General features: G+C 51.9%; 1 protein-coding gene and 1 long non-coding RNA gene across 5 annotated transcripts in view; one reads left to right on the top strand and one right to left on the bottom strand.

The window, feature by feature from the left end:
• VPS45 (vacuolar protein sorting 45 homolog) overlaps positions 1–14,443 on the top strand; it is a 29,141-nt gene extending 14,698 nt beyond the window's left edge. Inside the window, exons 14-15 of one of the 2 annotated variants that reach the window (XM_075075376.1) lie at positions 4,469–4,600; positions 12,179–14,443. In XM_075075376.1, the coding sequence (XP_074931477.1) occupies positions 4,469–4,600; positions 12,179–12,446 (400 nt within the window). In that variant the 3' untranslated portion in view covers positions 12,447–14,443. The remainder of the gene's footprint in view (positions 1–4,468; positions 4,601–12,178) is intronic. The other variant, XM_075075377.1, reaches the window with a different exon arrangement.
• Positions 8,259–23,164, bottom strand: part of LOC142048468 (uncharacterized) — an 83,589-nt gene continuing 68,683 nt past the window's right edge. For all 3 annotated transcript variants that reach the window (XR_012657478.1, XR_012657476.1, XR_012657477.1), the window contains one exon: positions 8,259–11,463. This is a non-coding gene — a long non-coding RNA (uncharacterized LOC142048468). The remainder of the gene's footprint in view (positions 11,464–23,164) is intronic.

Raw genomic sequence — 23,164 nt, 5'->3', positions numbered from 1 at the left:
AGGGATGGGCGAGGTATCTCCTTAGGCAGCGAGTATAAAATCTCCTTTTTTGGAAGCATCAGCTTGCAGCATGTGATGTGGAACCATTTGGCTGAGTGCTTTTTCATCTGAGCTCACACGTACTGCCCGAAAGTTTAGGGAAAGTAGCGCTATTGGTAAATCCTATATGTTCTCTTGTGCTTAGTGTGGTTTGCGTTTTGTGGCTTTTTCTATTTTTAAAAGGCAAAACGCTGCCCGTGTCCTTGTTTGTTGAAGCAAGTTGTTTTTTCCCTCCTGTCTGAAGTGTTTGAGCATTTAGCTCTTCAATGGGTAGTTAACCCGAGGAGATACACAGCCACATCCACAAACCGGGCCTGAGGAGCGCAACAGCGGGAGCGAGCGTTGCTGTAGATTGCTTTCCCGCTAATCCTGGGGCAGTCTGGGGGGTTTCTTCCTATTCTGAAATTGCTTATTATTTGCCCTTGATATAAGGAGTAATTCCCTGGGCACTTGATGAGAACACCAAGATTGCCATGTTCTTTCTGCAGCAGCCTGCCTCTGTGCGACTTGGCTCACTTCTGGTCTGCGGGAGATCCGCAGGGGAGGTGCGGGCGCTTTGAGCAAGGCACCGGCGGTGGGAGAGAGGCTGTAGCTCTGCCCCCACTCCCCCGTGCCAGGCTTAATCCTGTAAGAAAGGCAGGAGCGATATAAAAGCAGAAATCAGCCTGTTCTCTGCCGTACTGCTCCTACCTAGCCATCACAAGTGCACGGGGAATAAAGGCAGACCAGGCTACAAGCCCAGGCAGGAAGCTTTCCGCCCTGCGGCCCAGCATCTCGGAGGTGTTACCAGTTTAGTTTGCAGGCCAGCGTAGACATCAGCTCTCCCATGCTGGGTCTGTTCAGATTATCCTTCTTTCTGGATTTCTCTCTCTGTTTGACACCTTTTTAGTAGAGGTTTTTTTCTGGATATCGGTTGATCCATTCCTCTCTCCGTACAAAGGCTCGCCACCACACCAGAACCTGCTGATAGGCAGGGACAAAGCCGTGCGTGAGGTGTGACCCAGGCTTACTGACTGAGGATGGCAGAGAAATTTTATGGCGATCGGTGACGGCGTCGCTGGGCTGTTTGACCTCCCGGGTTGGGTAGTGCCAGCTGCTTCGGCAAAACTACAGCAATGACTTCAGGGCAAAGGAACCGTTTTCTTATTCGTGTTTTGTGCGCCGTGAGAGGCTCTTCTGAACGCAGCAGCAAGGAAAACAGAGTATATTAAGAAATTCTAAGCTTTCATTCACAGGGTTTGTACAGACCCGTTTGCATTACCAGTTTGATGGTAGGTGTAATCCTCACAGCGTTGCCATGCCGGCCCGCTGCGGGTGAGACTGCTTTCCTTGAACAGTGGTGGAGGAGCAGGAGGGAAGAGTACGGGCAGGAGGGGTTTCGTGACTTGCTGCAACTTCTTCTGCGCGTACTTAGTTCCTCCTTAACCCGATGTGATTCAAGATGTACATTATCTTTTTCAAACCTCTTTTAAGATGGCTGGAAATGCTTTCATAAGGTATTTTTCTGTTCTGGAGCCTGGGGTTGAGAAACTAGCAAATCTCTGCACCTGAGCTTTGCATAAGCAAGAAACACAGGGGTTTCCCTCCTGGTGGATGTAACCTTCAGTCATGCCTTGAGCTGAGGAAGTGACTAGGCTGACAGTGCACAGTCTCACCCTCATTTGTGGGGATCCAGCAATTCGTTAGAGTGATTCGCGTAACTCTAACTCGCTCCTAGGAGGAAGCTGCGACCCAGCATTGCCTAGGCCCAGCTTCAGGGACGGCTACGTGCATCAGTGATGTGACCTGGCAGGGCTGGTGTCGTGGTGACAGCGAAAGGTGGTAGCAAATGTGAAGGCTGGTACACGTTAAGATACTCCAGAGGAGTATACGGGACCTCGCCACACGGCTTCGGCATCTAAATTCCTTAGGTCTTTGATAGTTGCAGCCAAAAATGCATAAATGATGGTACCAGGAGACTGATCCTGCAGATTTCAGGCTGCACAAGACTTCTTGGTAAGAAATTGCCCGGATGGTTTCTTTGTTGCTCCAGTGATCCAGTTGGTGACGGCACCTTGACCCTGAAGGCCCTAACTGACTTACTGGACTTGGGGATTTGCAGCTTTCTCAGCCTAAAAGGCATTTTCCCTAAGAAGCCAACTGTGGCACGGCCTACTTGGGACACCTGTTACTCGCGTCACAGTAAAAGTGGGTTTGCAGAGATTTTAGGTATATTTTTTCTAACAAGTAACAGCAGCTTATCAGATGACTGCATTGCTGCGCCTCCCCTTCCCTCTGATTTCCCTCCCCAAAAGGCTGAGGCACATTTGCATCTAATTTCCAAAGCCGTGTGCCTGACTGTAGCTAAAAAGACAAGGTACAGCACTCCCATCCTCTGGGGCTGGCTCAGTGACTTGTGCTGTCACAAGGGTGCAAAAACCCCCGGCTGCCTCAGTGGGACGTTTGAACCTGCACAGCCTGAACGCGCGTTGCTATATATAACCTGCTTATCTGAGGGCTGCAGTGCAGAGGATTTCACAGGCTGTTCCCGGGTGGGGGACACAGCGCGGCTCTGCGGGGGCTGATGAGCAGATCCCGGGGCTCTGGGAGGGAGGAGGAGACACAGGCTGCGGTGCTGAAATCCCGAGGGCGGCACTGCCTACACCACCGCTGGAAGGGGTGAATCACGTGCAGGGCAAAACTCGCCGCTCTGCCCAGAGAGCGCAGGCGCAAGGCATCTAATGGAGCGTGTTCCGCTATTGCGGGATCTCTGCAAAGGATTCTGCTCTGAGCTTCCAAGGAAGCTGTGCAGTAACCTGCAGCTGGGGGTCTCGGCTGTTACTAGAATGATTATAGTTGCTAAGGATAACAAATCGTGTCGTACCTGCGGAAGAACTGTGTTGAATGCAACAACTTTTTAGTCGTTGAATTAGCAACGCTGCATGTCGCCAGAGGGTGCGCCTGAAATGATGGGGTTCCCACGTTCCAGGCGTCGAGGCCGCAGTGTTCCCTCTCCACCCCGCGAAGGGAGACTACCACTGCCTTCCAGAGCATCTCTCAAATCTCCTTCTGTCCGTCCAAATCATCTTACACAGACCTGACCCAAACTTTCGGAAAAAACTTACGATTTGGAAGGTTATTGGTACCAAAGATCACTTTGGGAAGGGGCGTGCGCTAATCTTTTCCGTGAATTTCTCTTCCCTTTCTGCAGCCTCTCCGGGGGCGGAGAGGCAGTTGCGTGGATCTGATGGCTAGCATGCTTGTTCTGAGCCAGCGTCCCCTTGTGAGGGCAGAAGCAGTTCTGCTCTTGGTAGTACTGCCCGTTCAGGGGTGCCAAGAAGGGAGTCCCCGATGTTTGTCCTTCCGATGCGCGTGTTGCTCCTCGGGACAGTAACAGGTGTCGAGGGCTTTGCAGGTTGGCTTCTCAGCGGGGAGTAACCAGAGACACAGAGTCTGGCTGCGTTCTGGGGTCACCCCTGTCTCACGCTCCATTTGCTCTGTCACTGATCCAGAGCTTGCACCGACTCAGCAGACGAATGCCTGCTGCTTCCGTCGCTGCGGCAAGCAGCTGTGCTCTTGCAGAAGTACCTGCCTGGAAAGCAGAGATGAGTTTTGAGACCGCAACAGAAAGTTAATTGTGTCGAGACTTGGCTGCTCTGACTCAGGCAGATGACTGACAGGGTGCGATCCATGCCTTTTGGCTGTAGACTCTGCAGAAATTGTCCTCTCAGCTTGGAGATGGCAGCAGAGCTGGTGTACGGGTGGCAAGCGTGTTCTCCTGTCCCTGGGAGCGGGAAACTTAAGTGACTGGGGAGGGTGGTGCAAGGAAGGCGCAGCCTTCCTTTGAGAGCAGAACGTGCAGGACACACGGCTGGTTTTGTGTTTTGTCCGATAAAGGCACTTCTCTCCCTCCCCCCCCCCTCCCCTCACGCTACTTCTCTGTAACATCCTGTGTTTCTCGGCTGGCTAGGGAACGTACCCTCGGAGGTAAACTCAGGCACAAATCCCAGTAGTTCTGTAATCAGCCAGAAAAACTGCAGCTGATCGGTGCCCTTCCAGCCAAGCCCGAGAGCTCCGAAGCACCGCTGTTGTCCTCGTTTGACTCCTGAATTGATCTTAATTTAACAGCCGCAGCAGTGTCTCGATCATGCATTAAACATCGGCGTATGTGTCATGGTGGAGCTCCACGGGGACGCAGCGTGTGGGTGTTGCTGAGGAGGCTTTTAAAGACCGTGAGCACGTTGTGTAAATGTTTAGGAGAGACAATGTTTTAAAAGCAATTTAATGGGATACGCATTGTTGTCAGGCTTGAGCCCCGCGCATCATAGAAATGAGACATGGTCTGGGGAGAGAAATGAACAGCATCGTTGCCTCGGCGCCCGTGAGAGGCACAGGATTTATCCTTGTGTTCTGTCTGATCTCTCGTTCAACATTTGCATCTTTATTGCAGGCCCCAAGACATTATCGTGTTCATCATTGGAGGGGCAACTTACGAAGAGGCGCTGACCGTCTATAACCTTAACCGCACCAACCCGGGGGTCCGGGTCGTGCTAGGTGGGACCACAATCCACAACACAAAGAGGTAATAACCGTATTTTTTTACTGTGGATTCTCTGTATGTAAAACTGCCGGCGTGAGCGTGAATTTGTGAGGCCTGAGGGATCTTCATCGCGCAGTAAAACACAGAAATGCATGTAAATGGTCCAAGCCCAGCTCTGCTCATTATGGCTGAGGGACATATTACCAAGCTGAAGGTTTAATGTGCGTTTTACTGAATTCAAGGGCAGGGAAGTCGATGTGTATGGCTTTCCCTGCTTATAATTCACCACACGCTCTAATAGGAATGAGAAGCCAGTGCAGCACACAGGAATTTAAAACTGACTGTGGTCTCATCGCTCCTGTTGGAATATGGAGCAACTGCGTTTGATAGCAGGGAAGTGAAGGTACCTGTGATTAGAACCGAGTTCCAGGCCTACGCTGCTAGCGGGCGCTCTGCTGCCCACAAGCCTGCAGGGTACTGGCTGTGTCTCTTGCGTTTCTCCCTGGCAAGCGGAGCTTTCCTTACTGGTTCGCTGTACGCTCCGAGTTGCCTTTCCTGGGAGACCAGACATTTGTAAGGGCTTAATCCCTCCGGGAGCAGAGCAGCGCCGGGGAGCTCTGACCACGCTGAGCTTCACTGTCTCTGGGGTGTCCCAGCCGCCGACTGCCGGAGCTGGAAGGGCTCGTGTCGGGCACTGCTGATGGTATTTCACATCCCCGGCGCTGAGCTGAGCGAGCCGTGCCTCAGGGTCCCAGGCAGGATTTACAGAGTCAGACGGCCTGTACAGAAACCTGCGACGGCTTTGCTGTAGCTGGCCAAAAACTCCCATCAATGTGGAACGTCTGGTTTATTTCCTACGAAATGCCTGGTTCATAAATACAAATAATGTTTCCTGAACCCAAATTATTCATCTGAGTATTTCAGCCCAGGTGAAAATTTAGACCATATTGGGGATTGTTTCCTATCGGCACGACTTGTTGCTAGCCAAGCAAAGGAGCACAAAGTCTTTCAGCACGTGCCTTGCTCCTTTCCCCCACGCCGTTCTGTCCTGGCTCGTAACGACGCTGCCGTGCCGGGAGCCGATCGCTTATCCGAAGGGGGGTAACGTCAGGAATGTGGCAGGTGACCCATGTCGCTCCCATGTGTTGCAGCAGAAAGCGTGGTGAAATCTAAGTCCTGGGGGGGTCCCTGGCGTTGTCCAGCGGCTGCTCTGAGCTTGAAGGGAGCAGCCTGCTCTGAGCTGGGGTGGAAGGAGAGCTTCGACATTACCACGTAGAAATGCAAACAAAATGCAGGCCTGCAACAGGAAGGAAAAGTTACACCCCTCAGCATTTGGGGTGAAATTTTCAGAGCTGAACAACAGCTTTGGGTGCCTCAGCAGGCTCCTGGAGTTCAGGAAACACGTGCTATTAACACCACAGGCATTGTATGTCAGCGGTACAGCTGTCAAGCACTTCATTGATCTCAGTTACTGACAGGTGGACTCAAGTATAGCGAGCAGGCTGAAAAATGGCTTGGTTGTCAGGCCACATACGTGTGCTGCTGCTGCACCAGAGTCCAGTGCGATATTTATAAAATCCCTGCACTTCTGCCCTTCCTTTTCATGCCTGTGAGGGACCTTCAGGCTCCAAAGCTGCCTGCACAGAAGCAGCAACAATTCTTTTGCAAGGAAATCCAGTGGTTCCTGTCATCGCTTGCTCAGAAAAACTGCCCAAAGCCTCCAAATTCCTGCTCTGAAATTTGGCCCTCCCTTTAGCTTCATGTCAGATGGCTGGAAAGCTCCTGAGCTGATGCTTAGCCCAGAAGCAAATTGCTTCTATGAACTGGGTTACGAAGGCAAGTCTGTATTAGCCCACATATCGATCCAATTCCTGCCCAAATTACCCGGCTTCCTCAACCTTCTGCTTTCAAAGTAGCCTTTGGACTAAATCCTGTTTTAGCCAAGCGTAGAAAGAGTAAGAAGAGACCAGCGGGCATACTAGCTGCTCTTTGACTGAGAAAAATAAAGTAGTAAAGTAAATTGTCATCCTGCAAGGACGCAAAAAAACCTGGTTCGTGTTCAGCCTGGCACCCACTGTAACCTCTTAGTCTACCAGCGCGTTTTGAGGCTGATTTTGACACCTACCAACATGCCTGCATCAAACTTTTACCAGCATCCGTGCTGAGAACCTGGACGGTGCTGTCATCATGCCACACTAGACACAAAAACCAGAGCAAGCGATATGGAGAGCTCTGGGCTCGTATAGTTTTTCACACCATAGTGGAGGTTGAGATCTGCCCCAGAAGTGTGTCGGTGTAGCAGAGTCAGGAAAAGCTGTCACCGGGCAGGGGGGGACGGAGAGGACCCACCAGCAGCGTTCCGGATAGAAGGGAAGCGGGAGTGCCGTGAGCAGGATGGGTGCGCGAAGGTGGTTTGGGCTTTAGGTTGACGTCCCAGCTCTGCTGTCGACCTGTGGGGTGGTGCTGGGCAACCTTCGCCCTGGTCTATATGCACCAGAAGGTCTCTGAGCGGGGACTGTCTCTTGGTTCTGCTTTATGAAGTTCAAGCTTTGCAGCTACGTCGTTGGGCTCCGCTTTGTGCTGTAATGAGTAACGTTAACGAGTTAGGGGTTCCACCACGACTATGTTTTGGCGCAGTCTCTGAATTATTTACAGAAAAACTAGGATACTGTATCAAAATTTGCATTTCAAAGAACGAAGTAGGAGAAAAAAAAGGAAAAGAAAATTAAAAATGCTGTTGCTTTTTAAGGGCTGACTATTCCAGGGCCCTGCCTGGGAACTCCGGGATGAGGACTGTCGAGGGCCCCATTCTGAAAACAGCCCTACCCCAAATGGTTTGCTTTTCCCTAGTGGCTCGAATAAGATTTTCTGAATGATGAGAGGACACATTAATAACACTAAGAAATGACACCTTTTGGGTCAGTAAGCTGGGGCCCGTTTCCGGGGAAGACCGGCCTGCTTAGCTCTGCACACAGGAGGAGCGGCCTGGGCGGTGGAGCGAGCCGTCTCACTCAGGACTCCTGAGAAGTGAAGAAGCTTCTTGTCCACTGAGCGTTAACCGCGATTCTAGCAGAGTGCATGAGGATCAGATATTTCAGCAAAGACACCGAGGTGTCTGACGTGAGGAAACCTAGATTTTATTGTGTCCTAACTCATCCAGTAAGCCACTGGCCTTCCTTTGATCAACTGTTGCTTATTTGTGCTGGATTAGGGCTGATATGTCACATTAAACAAGGAGATTTTTATATTAATGCGCTGAGCAGCCCATGGAAGCACACTAATCCTGCGCTTTCATTGTTCTTACCAGTCCAACTTAAATTGTGATCAACATCTGTATTTACAGGGTGGGGGATGGCTTAAGGGATATCCATTCTGCTTTTTTACAATGCAGGAGACAAACAAGCCTTTGGAGCTGGTTATGTTGGTAGAGCTGTATATTTGCGGGAAGCTTAGCTGTTTAAGAGACCATCTGCATAGTCCAGCGACTATACTGTAAGTAGATGCTTTAGAATGTGGGCGCGAGAAATACTCGGCCTAGGGATGAAAAATACATCTTGGTGTTCACAAAGAGGGTCTCAAGGTGGGCAAGGAAGTTTGAAGCTTCCTTACACTACACAGTCGTGCCGAGGAGAATCTGCCCCTGTTAATCTTTCATGGATTTATATCCATATAGATGGAAGATAGGGGCAGGCAGCTAGTAAGAATGCTCATATCCCGGAATGAGGCAGGTAGTCTGAGGGCCTCCTTGTAAATAAATCAGGCTACAGAAGCTAACAGGCTGTACTGTTGTAGTTTATTCCCCTCTTTGAAAAAATCCTAGTGGTTTTACAAGGTATGAGAAAAATTTTCTTTCTTGTCTTCCCTCCTCTGCCTCCACCAGATAAATCCATGTAGTGCACCTATTCCTTGGCCTCTTTCCTGCTGTTACCCATGGGCAGGTCAGGCCATGATAGGGTTGGGAGTGCGGCTTGGGTCTTCTGTTCCTGGCTGCAGCCAAGAGCTGTGAGAAATAAATGCATTAAAGCAGCGGAGGTGTCGAAAAGCCAAGCGATGAGAGCCAGAGAAATGCGGAAATCTAAAGATCAGAAAACCTCTTTGATGGTGCACGCTCAGTTTTGCTGCGGATGAGGCCTTAAATCTGTCCCATCTCAGATTACTTAATTCTTTTTTTTCCCTCTGTTCCCCTTAACAGGCAGCCCTCGCGCTGTTAAGTCTAGGAGGGTTGTATATGCATGCGGTAGGGCTTTGAGATCCTTTGAGAAATGCCAGCAGGGTGGAAAAAAAAATAATCTGTTGTTGTCAAGGAATTTTCAGTGTTTTTCTAATCAAACCAGATTGGCTGCCTCTGTTACTTTAGAAATTTTGGCAGCCCTACTAAAAATACTTCTATTATGACTTGATTGTCAGAAAGGTAAAAAAGCCTTCCCGGACGCGTTTTCCCGCATGACGAGCCGAGGCAACAGCTCGCTGCAGAGCTGTGCCCGCCGTGTGAGAACTGAAACGCCACATCTGCCCGCTTAATGCAGCTCTACAGCGGACTCGTGCCGGGGACTCAGCCCGCGGCTACGCCACTGCCCCTGGCCATGGGTCGAACCACTTGATAAAGGAAGGCCTGAGTGTAGAGATCCCATCTGGTTTTTTCCCTGCAGCATAACGAGCTCTAATGGAAGGGCTGGAAGGCTGGAGATTATTAATCACAGGTTCTTTAAAAAATACACTTGCAATGCATATTTAAATTATATTTATGGTGAAAGCAAGAGCTCTTCCTTGACTTTGTGCCGTTCCTTAACACTGACCGTAGCAACATCTGTAATTACCTGCAGGAACCAGGTGAATTTGGGCAAAACTGTGCTGCAGTTAAACCTTGGGGTGTGCAGTTGCTCTCCACTCTTTAAGTTAGCATTTGCGGAGGGTCACGGGCTCACACCACAATGCAGAATGCAAAGAGCTCTTAAAGTCGGTGGCTTTGCTGTGGCAGTAGGGCAGGGAGAGGAAAGCCAAGAACATGATTACTGGACTTTGAACTGAAGAAGTGGGAGAGCCTAACGTGGCCACAGTGCCTCCTAACTGCTCCCCTTCTCTGGGCTGACAGCTGGAAAGGAGCGCTCTGGCTTCCCCCGCTTCCTAAAGAAAATTCGACGTGAGGGAGCGGATTCCTTGCTCTTGGCAAACAGTTTTACCACCAGTCCCACAGGCAAGCGGCTCCCTTCTCTTCCTGCACAGGCAAATGGATTTCAAGAAAATTCTGCTGGGTTTGGAGGGGACGGGGTTAAAAAAAATGATCAATAATTGGCTAAAAACGGAAGACCAAGACCAGGAGGAGCATCTGGCGCGTGGAGCTGACTCACCCAGAGCCCAGGTTAAGCACAGACCTGCTGTGACTAATCCAAGGGGATATCTAGCCTGACCCACTTACCCAGTTGCAGCAATAGCCTGGCTGTGCCGAGGGCGGCTGCGGCGGGCTTAGCTGGCGGAGCCCGGCTGCCGGATACCTGTGCCTCTGGGAGGAGTGCTTGGACCGGCCGCGGGCCCTCCTTTCTATGGAGGGAAGGAGGGTGTAGGAGTAGAGCGGAGAGATCAGCTCAGATTCTCCTTGTGGCTCGATATTTGCGCTCTGCTTGGAGGCTTTCCCAGCCAGAGCTGGGGTAGCTGTGACCACCGCGCTAGGTGCTCGCTCTGTCTCTCGCAGGGTCCTCAGGGTCCTGGGAAGTGACAACAGCCGCAGCACGGTGCAGTTTTACTGCGCTCTGGCTCACCTCTCCGCCATGGGTGGGAGTTTGGCTCGTACTTCAGCCACAGTCCAGATGGGGAGGTGCTCGGACGTGGTCGTGCTGCCCACTTCTAAGACCTTCCTGAAGTATTAGGTGACAGTGTCTCACCGCCTCTCCCCCTCCACGCACAGACTTTCTCTCCAGCTAGCAAGTAAACAGGAGTCCCCTTTAAAAATAAAAGCAAGTCATTCTCTGTTAAAAACTAAGTCTGCCTGACTCTAATGCCTAAAAATAAAACTGGAGGAGGGACAGCTCTCTAGCCGTAATCGCGGAGCTGAACGGCTGTAGTGCAGGCAGTGTTCCTGTGCACCTCTTACAAGCCCGGCTGCTGCCCTCCCAGGGTGCATATTTCGAGACGGTGCGGTGCTGAGATCTGCAAATGGGTGCAGGCATTTGCGCAAGATTTTTTCTTTATTATTATTTTTTTAAACCCTCATGATTCACAGCCTTGGCAGGTACACGTATTTTAGACCTGTTTTGGGGGAATCACATTTCTGCAGGATTCATGGTATATCCCGATTTTTATTTCTTTATCTTCTATTTTTTTAAAGCATTAATGTTCGGATAACTTGATCAGCATATTGAAGGAATGAGTCAACCTAGAAACCGGTAGCGCTTTATTGCATTGCCAGAGTAACCATCCTCCTGGTAACATACCCTCATTAGATCTTATGTGGGAGCGTTGCTGTGGTTTTGCAGAGTGTTCAGCCGCCTCCCAGACTGCACAGACCGGCGGGTGTAAGGCGCTGCCATGGAGCAATGCCAGTGGGCCAGAGCTTTGTGCTGTGGGCAGTCGTCACGGCCGCTTTGGCTTCAGAGACCCCTCGTCCCGATGTGGAGGGATGTCGTTGGAAGGTTCGCTCGCAGGTGCCTCGCGCTGGCGTCTGTGTTACAGCGGCGCGCGGAGACGGGCACGCAGGAGGAGACGGGCGGCTCGCTGCACGCTCCAGACACGGCCAGTCGCATGAAAGGCGGAGGTGGGGAGCAGCGGTTGAAAGGCAGGCGTGAGCTGTCGCTTGCTGGTGAAACTGGGACTAGCTCCAGGCTTCGGTCCTAGTCTAGCACTCACCTCTGTAGGCCGTGCTCCCGTTCGGCTTTTGCAGGCAGGAGTGCTGTTCGAAGGCGTGTAAAAGCCTATAATCAAACAAAACCAATGCAAGGAGCTATAAAGCATTGTTCTTTCGAAGGGTTTTTTTTTCCCTCTTGAAAGGATTGAATTAGTCTCAAGCCTTAACCCACTTTTAGACCTATTTAAACAACTCTGTTCCCAAGGTTTAGCCTTCCTTGCTCTGGCGTGCTTTGCTGGATTAAGCTGCGCTGTGCTGTGTGAAGCGGGGCTGAGGCTGCCGGAGTGCAGGCGCGACCTTGGTGCAGCTCCAGCACGCACCGCTCTGTGTGTGTACCTGCTCCTCGCTTGCTGCGCATACCCATCCGCCCAGATAAGAAACGAATCTGTGCTCATGACAGGTGTAAGCCTGGAAACTGAAACGCCATGGCGTGTTTAAGGGATAAAATTGGCCTTTGAAGACTGCCTGGTGACAGAATGGGTGAAATTCATTTTGCAGGCTCATCAAGGTAGAAATCGTCTCTCTTGCCACCTAACCCAGCACCATGCAATCCCGACCTGCATGCAGCAGGCATTCTTTGCTGACAAACACAAGTTCCCACCCCAGTGGTCGTGACTTCAGCCATGTCCATACAAGGCTTTTAAGACGCACCACAGCAGTCCAGAATGGGACTTTCCAAACTGTCAAATGCTTAGCCTAACTCCGCTCTTAAAGACATAACAGGGCTTAAGTGGAAACAGATTTGGGCTAGGACTGAACAGGCTTGCAAATTCCGATTTCAGGATCTCAGGATCTGAACAAGAGCAAGACACAGAGCCCAGCCCTCCGGACTCCCTGACACTGCTGTTAACCGCTGCATGCTCGCTGCCTGCTTCGACTTTTTTTCCCTCTGCAGTTGGCCAACAGCAGCCCCCGGCAGCTGATCTCCGCCTGACAATAATTTTTCTCTTTGAGAAGCAGTTCACCTTCTCAGTTGTGTCTCTGAATGTGTTGCCTGTTGGTTTTTGTGTGGAGCCGTTGCTCTGGCATGCGGCTGAGCCATTCACTTGACTATAGTGCAAACTTGCACATAAGTCTCAAATTGACCAGTTCCTTGGGGTCCAGCCCCCAAACTGCCTTAAATTTCCTTGGGAAATCATACAGAGGAGATGGGGATGAATCTGAGTACGTACACAAGCATTTTACTGAGTTAAAACTTCCTTGAGATGCATCTGAACAAATGGTTAGTGCCCAGAGGTTTCTGTGTGGCTCATTATTTAGATCTGAGTGTGGTTTAGAGAGGCTGGAAGTGGGAGGGAGGGTCTGGCTGTGGATGTGAGCCCCGGGACGAGGCTGAGCGCTGGGGCATGAGGCAGAAGCAGTGACCCAGGCTGCTCAAGGGGCTGCTTTCCAGAAAGCCCTGGCTGTGAAGTGTCAAGGATGCCTCAGCAGGAGGTTTCCACCCTGCCTCTTCCTGCCTTATCATCCACACAGGAAGACTGAGAGTGAGCAGAAAAACAAACCTGAATGCTGGCCTTCCTGGCTTTGTTACTGCAAGGCGCGTGGGGCTGCCAGCGCGGTCCATGCTGAGCTGAGCCTGCCAGGAGCTGCCGCCCTCGTTCTGGAAGCCTTACCGCTCGTGGCACAGGGAGAGACAGGAGACCGCCCGGGCAGGACGGCACGTTTAAGGATGAATGGCTGTGATAAGTGAAGGTGGTGACCTGGTGATCCACGCTGGGTGCTCCAGGGTTTGGTGCCCAGGGCAGGCCATTGCGGTCCCATAGCTCTGCGTGTTGCCCTCCCTCACCGAATTCATCCTGGCTGGTGGGAGGATCCGTTGCTGGAAAACGGGAGCGTTCTCCGAGGCTGCCGATCACTTATTTCCTCCTGGATTAGTGTCTCCTAACTTTAGCTGTCCCGGTCCGAGGATGTTTCCCCTCACAGGCAGCTGGAGGAGTAGGTCAGTCAGAGGGTGATGCGTCCACCCTGCCGCTGTCCCTCGCCTGCGGAGGGGAACGGTTAGCCCCGATGCCAGCCCTTAGGGTGCTGCTTTCCCATGGGAGGAGGTGAGGGTCTCTTTGTTGTGTGCTCCTTCAGGGACCCTCAGTCCCTGCCGCTTCCTTGCTGCTGCCTCCTTGGGGAGGGAGCCACTGGGTTTAATGCGGGCCTGGTGAGGGGACGGAGCATCACCGCTGGGACCAGGATCCCTGTTCCGGGTGGGGGTTCTGTGGGATAACGTGCTGGTGTGGGCAGGTCTTCTCCTCTTTGCCACCATCACCAGGTATGAGGGAGCGACTCTTTCCCCCTCCTGGTGACAGCAGGGCAGAAAGCAGGTGTTCCCATAGCTCTGAGGTTGTAGAGCACTTGCTGGTTTTGTTCAAAGGCTTGACGCCAGGCCATGTGGGTACTTTCTGTCTGCATGGGTTGGCCCTTGTCTCTGCTAATCTTAACTTTGCTTGGCAGCTTCCTTGAGGAAGTTACAGCTTCGGGGTTCCGCGGCCGAAGCACTGAGAGCTCTCAAGTTACACCAAGGTCAAGCAGCAGACGGTGAATGCTGGAGAAATCGCTGTCTTGCCCATCCGAAGCTTCCACGAACTGACCGTACAGCTTCGGAGCAGAACTGGACGTTCCTGCACTGCGCTGCTGCCATAGCTTCCCCAGTCCCTGCCAGGAACCCTAACAGGCACGAGAAGCATCTGGGCAGCGAATGCTGGAGCTGGCATCTGCCCTGATGAACCAGGACGTGCCCCAAACTGCAGCACCCTCACCGCCTTCTCACAAGCACGGCTCCGAACGGGACACGGCTGCGTAATTGGAATTGGAACCTGCCGGAGAGCCTGGCAAAAACGTCACCGCAGAAGCCCGGAGTCTTTGCAGCTCTGCCGGCCTGTGGGAAAGCTGAGCTCTTAGCTGACTTGTCAAAACGCACGATACGAGTCCCCTAATGATCCTGGCCCAGACTTTTGTGTGCATCTCTGGAAGGTCAAGCTGATGGGCGCTAGAAGCCCTTTGCTCTGCTCAGTTGTCTGTATATTTTGAGTCCTATTAAATAACCCATTCTGACCGAACCTCTTGTCTGTTAAGTGATTCCTAATATCCCTTTCATATCCCTGGAGTATAACTACATTCTTAATCTTCTTTATTAATTTCTATTTACCTTAAGAAACAAACACATCTCCACGCCCCTGTTTTGGCTCCCATGTTGTGAACTGGAAAAGTGTTGTGATTTTTTTTTTTAAATAATCAAAATAATTCTAGCAGTAATAAAGCCTGTTGGATTTGAAAAGAAACAAGAGAACCGTAACTGTGGAGCGGACCTGGGAGCAGAGGAGGGTGGTTGGCATCCTCCTAGGGATGCGGGCTAGACCAGAGCGTGCTCGCTCTGCTTCCCGGACCCTGGCTCTGTGGAAGGTGGAGACCAGTGGGGTGAGAGCTGTAATCCCCGCTGCGGCCTCCTGCCCGGGTGCAGGCATCCAGGGGAGAAACACAGGCTCTGCCCCGGCAAGAGGAATTTTCTTCTGAGTTTCCTTTTATTTTAGGTACAGAAACTGCGAAAAGCAGCACAGGTTAAGAGTCAAACCAGACATCAGCAGACTGGATGCCTGGCTTCTGTGAACATCCGCCACCAATGAGCAAGTCTTTCCCTTATCTCTTGCTTTCCCATAATGAAATAAGACTGAAGCTCCAGCTCCCTGAGAGCTCCGCAGAGCTGCTGCGGATGGAAAGTACTTGAATTCACACTCGTTTCTCTGGCTTAATTCCCTGAAGCAAGGTCACTGGGAGCCTGGGCGCCTGTCCATCCAAAAACCTCCCTGCGGTGCTGAAGGATTGATGGTACGTGCGCTGTGGAGCCGCTCGGGGCTCTCGCGTGGAAACAATGGGGTCAGGCCGTGGGGCAGAGTTCCCACGCCACATCATTCGGGAGCATTTCCTTGCTAACTCGGGAGCGTCAGGCATTGTTTTGGAAGGGGTGGGTACTGGCACCGTTTCCAGTCCATCACCTTCGTCCTCACATCCAGGAAGCTGACACATCTTGCTCCTCTCCTCCCTGTGGGATCAACGCCCTGCGATGCCGCGGTCCTCGTCAGGCAGCAGAGCTCCAAGGCGGGGTTGACGCTGTTGCTGGAGGCGGGAGAGGTACCTAACGAAACAAGGTGTTTGGTTTATTTAGGCAGCAGGCTCTAACCGTATGAGGCAGCTCAGTTTCCTAACCGTGTTGTAAAAGGTTGTGCTCCTGGTACTGGATTAAGTGGTGGATTAAGAGACTCCTACAATGTGTGATGTTGCATCAACCCTGCCGACGTGAACCCCATCTCCTGCGTAGGGCCTTTTGCAGCCTCCTTGGCACGCAGTTTTGCTTACTGGCACATGCGTGCACTGAAGGTTTGGACCAAGCCTGGCACAAAGTCCTGGAGACGCATCCCTGCCCCCTGCATAGTCATTATTTCCCTTGCTTCCCTTGCACTTCCCTAGCTTCGCATCCTGAAGGCTTGGAGGATCACAGTGCCACCCTTCTTTGCAAAGGCCTGGACAGAGCTGACATCATGGAAGATGGCTGGCTCCCTTTTGATCAGCGTTGTGGTAAACAATCAGAGCTTTTTAAACCAGAGCAGATAAATGGGAGAGAAGGGGCACAATGCTGGGTTTTGGTTTGGTCTTTTTTTTTCCCAGTCGCATTTGGACCTTGTATCTCACACTGTCTCACCTCAGCCTCCTCCTCCGGCTTGGAATGACTGCTTTCATGCAGGCAAAGCAAATCATTCCTCAAAAATGAGGCAAAACTGGGTTCTTCAAGCAAAATCCCCAGCTTGTGATTTCCAGAGCACCTGCTCCCAGTGCAGCAGGGAGTGAAGGACTCGGGAGAGCAGGAGCCCTTGCGTTAGTACCGCAGCTCTGAGCCAAGCACTGCCAATGCTCGCGAGAGCCCTCCGCTCTCCCCAGCGAGCTCAGTTGCTGCTGCGGGTCCTGTGGAGGCCCAGAAGGGGGTGAAGGGAAGATGCCGGACCTGGAGCATCCTTCCTCGACATGGCAGGCGCTGCTGAGGGAGCTGCCTCCTGCCCGGCATCCCTGCTGTTGGCTAGAGATTGTCAAGAACAGCTCCCGGGCCGGTGTCCTGGAGGCCGAGTCCTGGTGGGGAGGCTGGCACCCCACACACCCCAGGCTCAGACACCCCCTGTATCCTCTGTGCTGCAAAGACCTTCGGGTCCTGGGCGTAACGCGGGCTCGCCACTGCTGAGCCCGCAGCAATCGGCGTCCTTCCCAGGCACCTGTAAGGATGGTGCTCGCGAACTTCTGCGCTGGTATGGAACGAGTGCACTTGGGCAACGCGCGGGGGACTGGGGATTCGGTTCACGCAGAGCTCTGAACCCACCCTGGGCCGCAGGAGACGAGCCAGAGAACTTTACGCAGCAGTTCCTACGTCGCATTTATAACTCTGCTTAAGCTAAAGTGCATGTTAAAAATGTACCCAATCCTTGTTTAAAAACACATATCCCCAGACTGACTGTCCTCCCTGGATTTCTTTTTTTTTTTTTCTTTTCAAGTACACACTGTAGCTAAAATTGGACTTGCATCAGTTTTCAGCGGCTGGGTTTTGCTCTGTCTTTTCTATCAGAGCTTTCTGCCATGCCAGTGGATGCACAGACCATCCTCAAGATAATTTTAGCCCATAGTATATATGGGGTTATTAATTTGCCTTCTGGAGGCCATGTAACCTACTGGATGGGTAGGGGGAAGAGGAGCAGCTCCCAGGGGCCTTCCTCTGACGTCTTAGGAGGATTTTGTTTTCCTGTCTGGAAGGAAAGGCGTATGATGACTCTGGTTTAGGGCATCATGAACAAAAGTCTCCCCACACTGAAGACTCAGTTTCCCAGGGCATTTTCTCATGGAAAAATCACTGAGCTGAAAAGGAAACAGCAGGGCCCTTGGTAGGAGGTGGGAAGACTCTCTGCGAGGCTGGTTCCTTTATCACTCCGCTGAGCCACGGCTTTTTGTGGCTCGGCTTGTATTGTTCCTGCGCTCACAGAGGCAAAATGGGAGAGTCTCGAGTCATTCAAACCCTTGCTCCTTTCCTTGGCACGGGTGACTAATACTTCTGCAGATGGAGATTTATTGGGCAATTGCTAGGCTCCCTGCAAAATGGGAAGAGCCTTGTAATTTCTTCTTTTGGCCACAGCTTCAATCTGTTCAAGGAGTGGGAATAACAAGAGAATACAGATGGAATAATGTCCCTTGCTGTTTTCCGTACCCAGTGCTGGAATACAAAGCGCAAGTTGCTGTTATGTGGAGGATGTGATGATAATAGCGTACAGAGAAGGGGAGGTGATACCTCTGCATAATGCTGAAACTGCAGAAGGCTGGAGCCAAGTGAAGTTTTTGCACCAAAGCTACTTTTTCAGAGCAAAATGCAAGTGTGGTGGCATCGAAACACTTTGCAAGCCTGTTTTGCTGAATTGGTGCGGGGTGGTTGGTTTTTCAGTATCAAAATGCTGGAGAAACTTTTCATTTAGGAAACACCAGAACATTTGGAGAGGTGTGAAATAAAAAATTCCTTTTTGTTTCCAGTTTTTCCTTTCTTTGTAACTGAGGGAGTTTAAGGCAGCTCGGAAACAAAGGATTTTCTTGGTTTACCTGCTCCGTGCTGACCAGCTGGGGCTCTGCTGGTTAGTGGCCCTGGCTGTCACAAGTGATACTGGTCCTCATGAGGGGCGAGCGTCCCCTTAGCTCCACCCAGTATATCTGTCGCTGGGGCAGCATTGTGAGGGGCAGCAGAGTGCTCCCGAGAACTGCAGGACCTGAGGACCCCCAGCTGCCCCTACTACTGGCCTCCTCGCCTGCTCCCCCCTACACGGCTGAGGGCATAGCCGTGGTGAGCGGCGGCGGCAGCAGCCACGGCTGCCGGGACCCTGCAGTCCCCACCGTTAGGCGAAGGGTCCTGCTGAGAAACCTCCAAGTGAGTTTCCAGATCTCTGACACGTGGCCTTTAATCAGCGACTGCCTTGGGAATTAACAAGCTAGATCAAATGAAATGAGCTCCTAAATCCCTGAGAATTTTCTTAGCATCACAAATAAGTCCTGTTGACGTGGAGCAAAGCAGGAGAGAGCAAAGCAGTGGCGAGGGGGCAGCCAAGCCTGGCTAGCAGTCTCCCTCGGGGACCCTGCCGCGGGTGTCCCTGACAGCTCTTCTTCACGTTGGAAAAAGCATGCAGCCGTGGCCAGGCGAGGAGCAGAGCCCTCCGGCCGGGTCATGTAAGCCGTACCTGAGGGATGTGGTGAGGCCCCACAGAGACGCAGATCCCCGTGCTGCAGACCTGTCTCCCGCTGGGAGTGGGCGGGAGGACGCAGCACCAGGGAGAGAACCTGGCTCGTGTCCCGAGTCAGCATCGGTGTGGCCCGGGGCCTTCTTCGCTCCGGTGAAACGCTCCGCAGAAGCAGGCTTGCTGGAGCAATCCCAGAGGGGTAAGTCAGGGCTTAAAAACCCTGTCGAGATGCGTGTTTTCCAGGCTGTGTGCTGGCTGACAGAGCCAGGCAGATGTGCTGGTTTCTCTCCTCCTCTCTCTGCTAATGTTTTAGCTCCAGTGAATGCTGCTACCTCGTTTGCCCCCGCACAAGGTGTGAAGCTCTGGGTGAAATCCAACTTTACCAGGCCCGTGTTTACCATCTCACCACTCCCCATAGACCCTTTCTGCCCTGGGGTCGTTAGCCCACAATTTCCCAGGCCAAAGCCCACCTTATATCCCACTCTGGTTCCTGACCTCCCCCTCCCGTGTTGTCTTTTCAGTCCTGAGCTATGTTTGCAGAGCTGGCCAGTTTGTTAGCTCTCTGCAAATTTCATTAGCAGGCTGGTTTCCTCCCCCTTCCACATCACTAAATTAGAGATATTAAATAAAACTGGACCTCTGGGAGGAAAGTCAAGGCTTTGCAGCAGGAATGCATAGATGAGGCATTTCATTTAAGGGAAAAAAAAAAAACAACCAAACAAATAAAAACCAAACCCAAACTTCCAAACCTGTCTATAACTAATATAACCTGCAGGGGAAGTAAAGGCCTGTTTCTCTGTTTCTTGGAGGCCACCGTACTCCAGATCAGCATTGCTGCAGGCTCGGGAGAGGGGATGCTACATTTGCATTTGCTTTAGAGATGGGGCAGTCTTGACAGTCCTGTGAAGTTAGGCTGGTGTAAAGGTGCTTCCTCTCAGAAGAGTTCACCTTCACATGGGAAACACTACGCCAGGAGTGGACAGAGCTCTGGACTGTGTCTCTGCAGATCTTGCGTCTACGCCGGGCCCTTCCACTAACTCTTACTGCTGTTGTCTTAGCTCAGCTTCAAACTTGCCCTTGACCCCAAGTTTGCATTGACCTGGGTTTGTTTGCCCATGTCTAGACTAAGCCAACCTGATCTCCAGGTGAGCTTGGCTCAAACTCTGTGAAGGTTTAAGATCCCCGCCTGCAGGCCATGGGCCAGAGATAGGCTGCAGCTCCAGCTCCAGCTCCAGCTCTGGCTCCGATTCCGGCTCTGCCCTGCTGGAAGCCCCTGTAGGATTTGAGGTGCTTCATCAGGACACGGACGCAGCCTGACTCGCTCAGAATTACATCCCTGTTTAGTGCTTTTCTGGACAGGAGCCTCTCTCCTGTCTTTCCCACCCTCTCCCTGCCCCATACAGTACATTTTAAGTTGTTGGGAGTGGGGCAGAGCCTGGAGCGCGTCACTCTACAGCAGGCGACTGTCAGATCTTGCTGCCAACCTGAGCCACCAGATCCTGAGAGAGTCTTGCGGAGAAAGGAGAGCTGAGTCGTGGCCCTTAAAGGAGACTTAGGCAGTCCCCGGCCTGCTCCTTTCCAGAGGGGTAAATTCTCCCATCAGGCAAACCCCTGTCCCAGACAATAATGCTATAATTATCTTCAGAGACAAGGAAGAACACATGTCCTAATTAAACTCAATTCATCTCCTAAGCAGCAGTTTCACACTTGATATCCAGAGGCAAAATTATGTGGGGGGGTGTTAAATATATAAATAAACTGAGAGTGTTTGTTGTTCTGCTTTTTGCAGCAAGAAGATATTTTGGTAACTGTTTATTATGAATCAACACATCATCAGGGGGCAAAACTGCAACATCAGGGCTGAGCAGAGCAAATAGGATGTTTAAGGACAGCAAGCAGGAAGACATAAACATAACTTCAGCGAGCAGTTCTCTTTTCATTTTGCTCACATTTTCAAGGTCCTTTCCCTCCCTCTTATGCCCTCCCTCCTCTTGTAAAAACAATGATATTTTTGTGCTCTGTGTAACAAAATTCAAAGCCGTGATATTAGCAATTCCCCGCAAGTCCATTGTTCCCTGCTCCCTCAGAGAGAAGATAGTCAGCTGCGAGTGAAACGGGGCATGGGAACTCAGCCCCCGGCTCGCGTCCCCCCTACAAAGGCTGCTGCACCAAGCCAGGGCTCCTGCTTCTCCACTTACAGGGAGAAGCACTTACTGCCGCCCCTGCTCACAGTCCTTTATGCCAGCAGGTGCACGGAGGAGGGTTCCTGCACCCGCCACCGCGATCCACACTTCTATGGAGACCCTCCCGCATCCCCCTGCCACTGCCAGAGCCTCCTTGGGCCCACACTGAAAGCCCTTTGCGCCAGCAGAGTAGCACAGAGAGCCTTGGTGGAACCAGTTCTTTGGAGTACAGCCTTACAAAGCGAAAGGTGGAGACTTTGAGCCAGTTTGTGTAGCACGGAGGAGTCCTGGAGCGTGGCAGGGGCTGCTGGAAATACTGTGCTGCACCTCCAAATGTACAGCACTGAGCACCAGGACCAAAGCTACTCGGCGATGCTCACAGCAGGAGAATCACGTCCTGACATGGGCTCTTCAGAGCTATTGCAAGAAGGTATTAAAGAATCGATGGCCGTAGTTTTGTGACATTATAATCCACATGTTTCTGGTTCTTCTTCCTGCTCACGGCTCTGGGCCGCAAGTTGCTTTTTCCTGCGGTGCTGTTTATCAGGTACTTTAGATATAACCTGGAACCACACTAGAAAATCCACTGCTACTGAAAATACAAACTGGGAAAACAAATCACCCCAGAATACAGTCTACACAAAGGTTGTTAAACTATGGACCGAGTTAATTAGCAGCTAATAAAAGACAAAATTCTTCCATTAACTATTCCGGTATGTGAGATGCACTGACTTCACTGGGAGCCGCTTGCATCTGTGGGCACAAGGCCGTATTTACTGTGGTAACCACGAATGCAAACCACAGGACAATCAGGGCTCGGCGCAGCTGGGGTGGGGATGGGGACCGGGGTGGGACAGGGTGGAGGAGGTGCACAGCCGTACAGACAACTTCACGTGCCACACTGGTGTAAATGTGGCTTGGGGAGGTCAGAACCGTCTGCATCTCTCCCAGCCACCTTCCCCGGCCCAGTAAATCCCGTATGAGCAACGTCCGGGAGGCAGTTCCACCGCTGGGAGTGTGACTGCCTGTTTCAGGAACGGAAATTGGAGCTGGACTCCCGCCTGTCTCCCTTCCTTCCATATAAATTGTTGATGTTTCAGATCTGAATCACTGGTCACATCCTTTACAAACGCGAGTCACTGTCGTACTGCTGCCCGCAGGCTTGTTCAGCAAGGGGAAAACCCCTCGTGTTTTCCAAAACAGCCCAAGGATTTCAACTTGAGCTAAATTCCTTCTCCCTGGGACGTGTGTGCAGGTGCTTTATCTGGTGCAGCTCCAAGGCGACGAGGTACAGCAGCCAGGGATGTTCGTTTGCACGGCATGAGAGCCCAGCTCTGCTGGGTGAGCAGTGCCAAGGGCCAGCAGTGCCCGAGGGGATCCAGGCCATCACCTGGAGGGCTCCCAGGCAGCTGAAGACCTTCCTTGGCCCTCCCCAGGGCTGCTTGGCCATTGCATTTCCTCGTATTTGTGGTTCATGTGAGGAAGGGATGGCCCCTTCCAGCGGAGCCCTGTGCACTCCCCCAGGACCAGAACAGACTTAGAAGTGCTGCAGAGATTTATGATGTCGAACGCTTTTTATATCTTTTTTTCAAAGCCCCTTTTACGCCGCCTGGATAAATCGATAACCTGCTGTTGGGGCAGTGGGAAGGGCTGTTTGTTGGGAACCACTGATCAAGAGTTTGTTAGGATCAGAAGAAACCAGTAGGAGCGACCCACTGCCCTTTGATCTCTGCAAGAAGTGCCCGCAGAAGGAACGCCAGAGCCAGAACAATAACGCAAAGCACGCCGGCAGCATCAGCCCGACTGCGGCGCAGGCACCATTCCGCCGACGGCAGCACCTCCTGCCCGCACTGCCGGCACCCGGCGCACCCTCCACCACACAACTGGGTGAAAACAAGCTCTATGTCGTCAGACCACACTGCGGGTACACGCCGTGTTGCGACAACGGCAGGCGGCTGCTTTAGTAAAGGTGACAGCCAAAATCATGCCGGTGGCAAACTTTCGGATGCTGCGTATTGGCTTAAAAATTCGTGTGTGACTACGGGGAGTCTTACACCAGTGACTTGGCATACGGATACAGGAAGTGTATCTAAGGCATGGCTCAGGCTCTTAAATGGGATTTCAGTGGGCGTGAGGCATCTTCTCCATCCACTTTTAAAATTCCCAAGTGGCACCTAACAATAAGTATTTTGGCACGTAAATCCCTTGATAAAACCCAATCCCAAAACAAATTGTACTCAGAGTATCAAAGATCTGAGTTAGCCTGGTGAAAACAGCACACAACGCTGAGTGCTGGGCTGTCCCGGCAGTCCTGCAAGGGGGCCATTTGGGAAGAGAGTGGGCCCTG

Source organism: Phalacrocorax aristotelis, chromosome 25 (assembly GCF_949628215.1).
Source record: "Phalacrocorax aristotelis chromosome 25, bGulAri2.1, whole genome shotgun sequence".
In the NCBI taxonomy this organism is placed as follows: Eukaryota; Metazoa; Chordata; class Aves; order Suliformes; family Phalacrocoracidae; genus Phalacrocorax; species Phalacrocorax aristotelis.
This window is presented reverse-complemented; position numbering and strand designations above follow the sequence as displayed.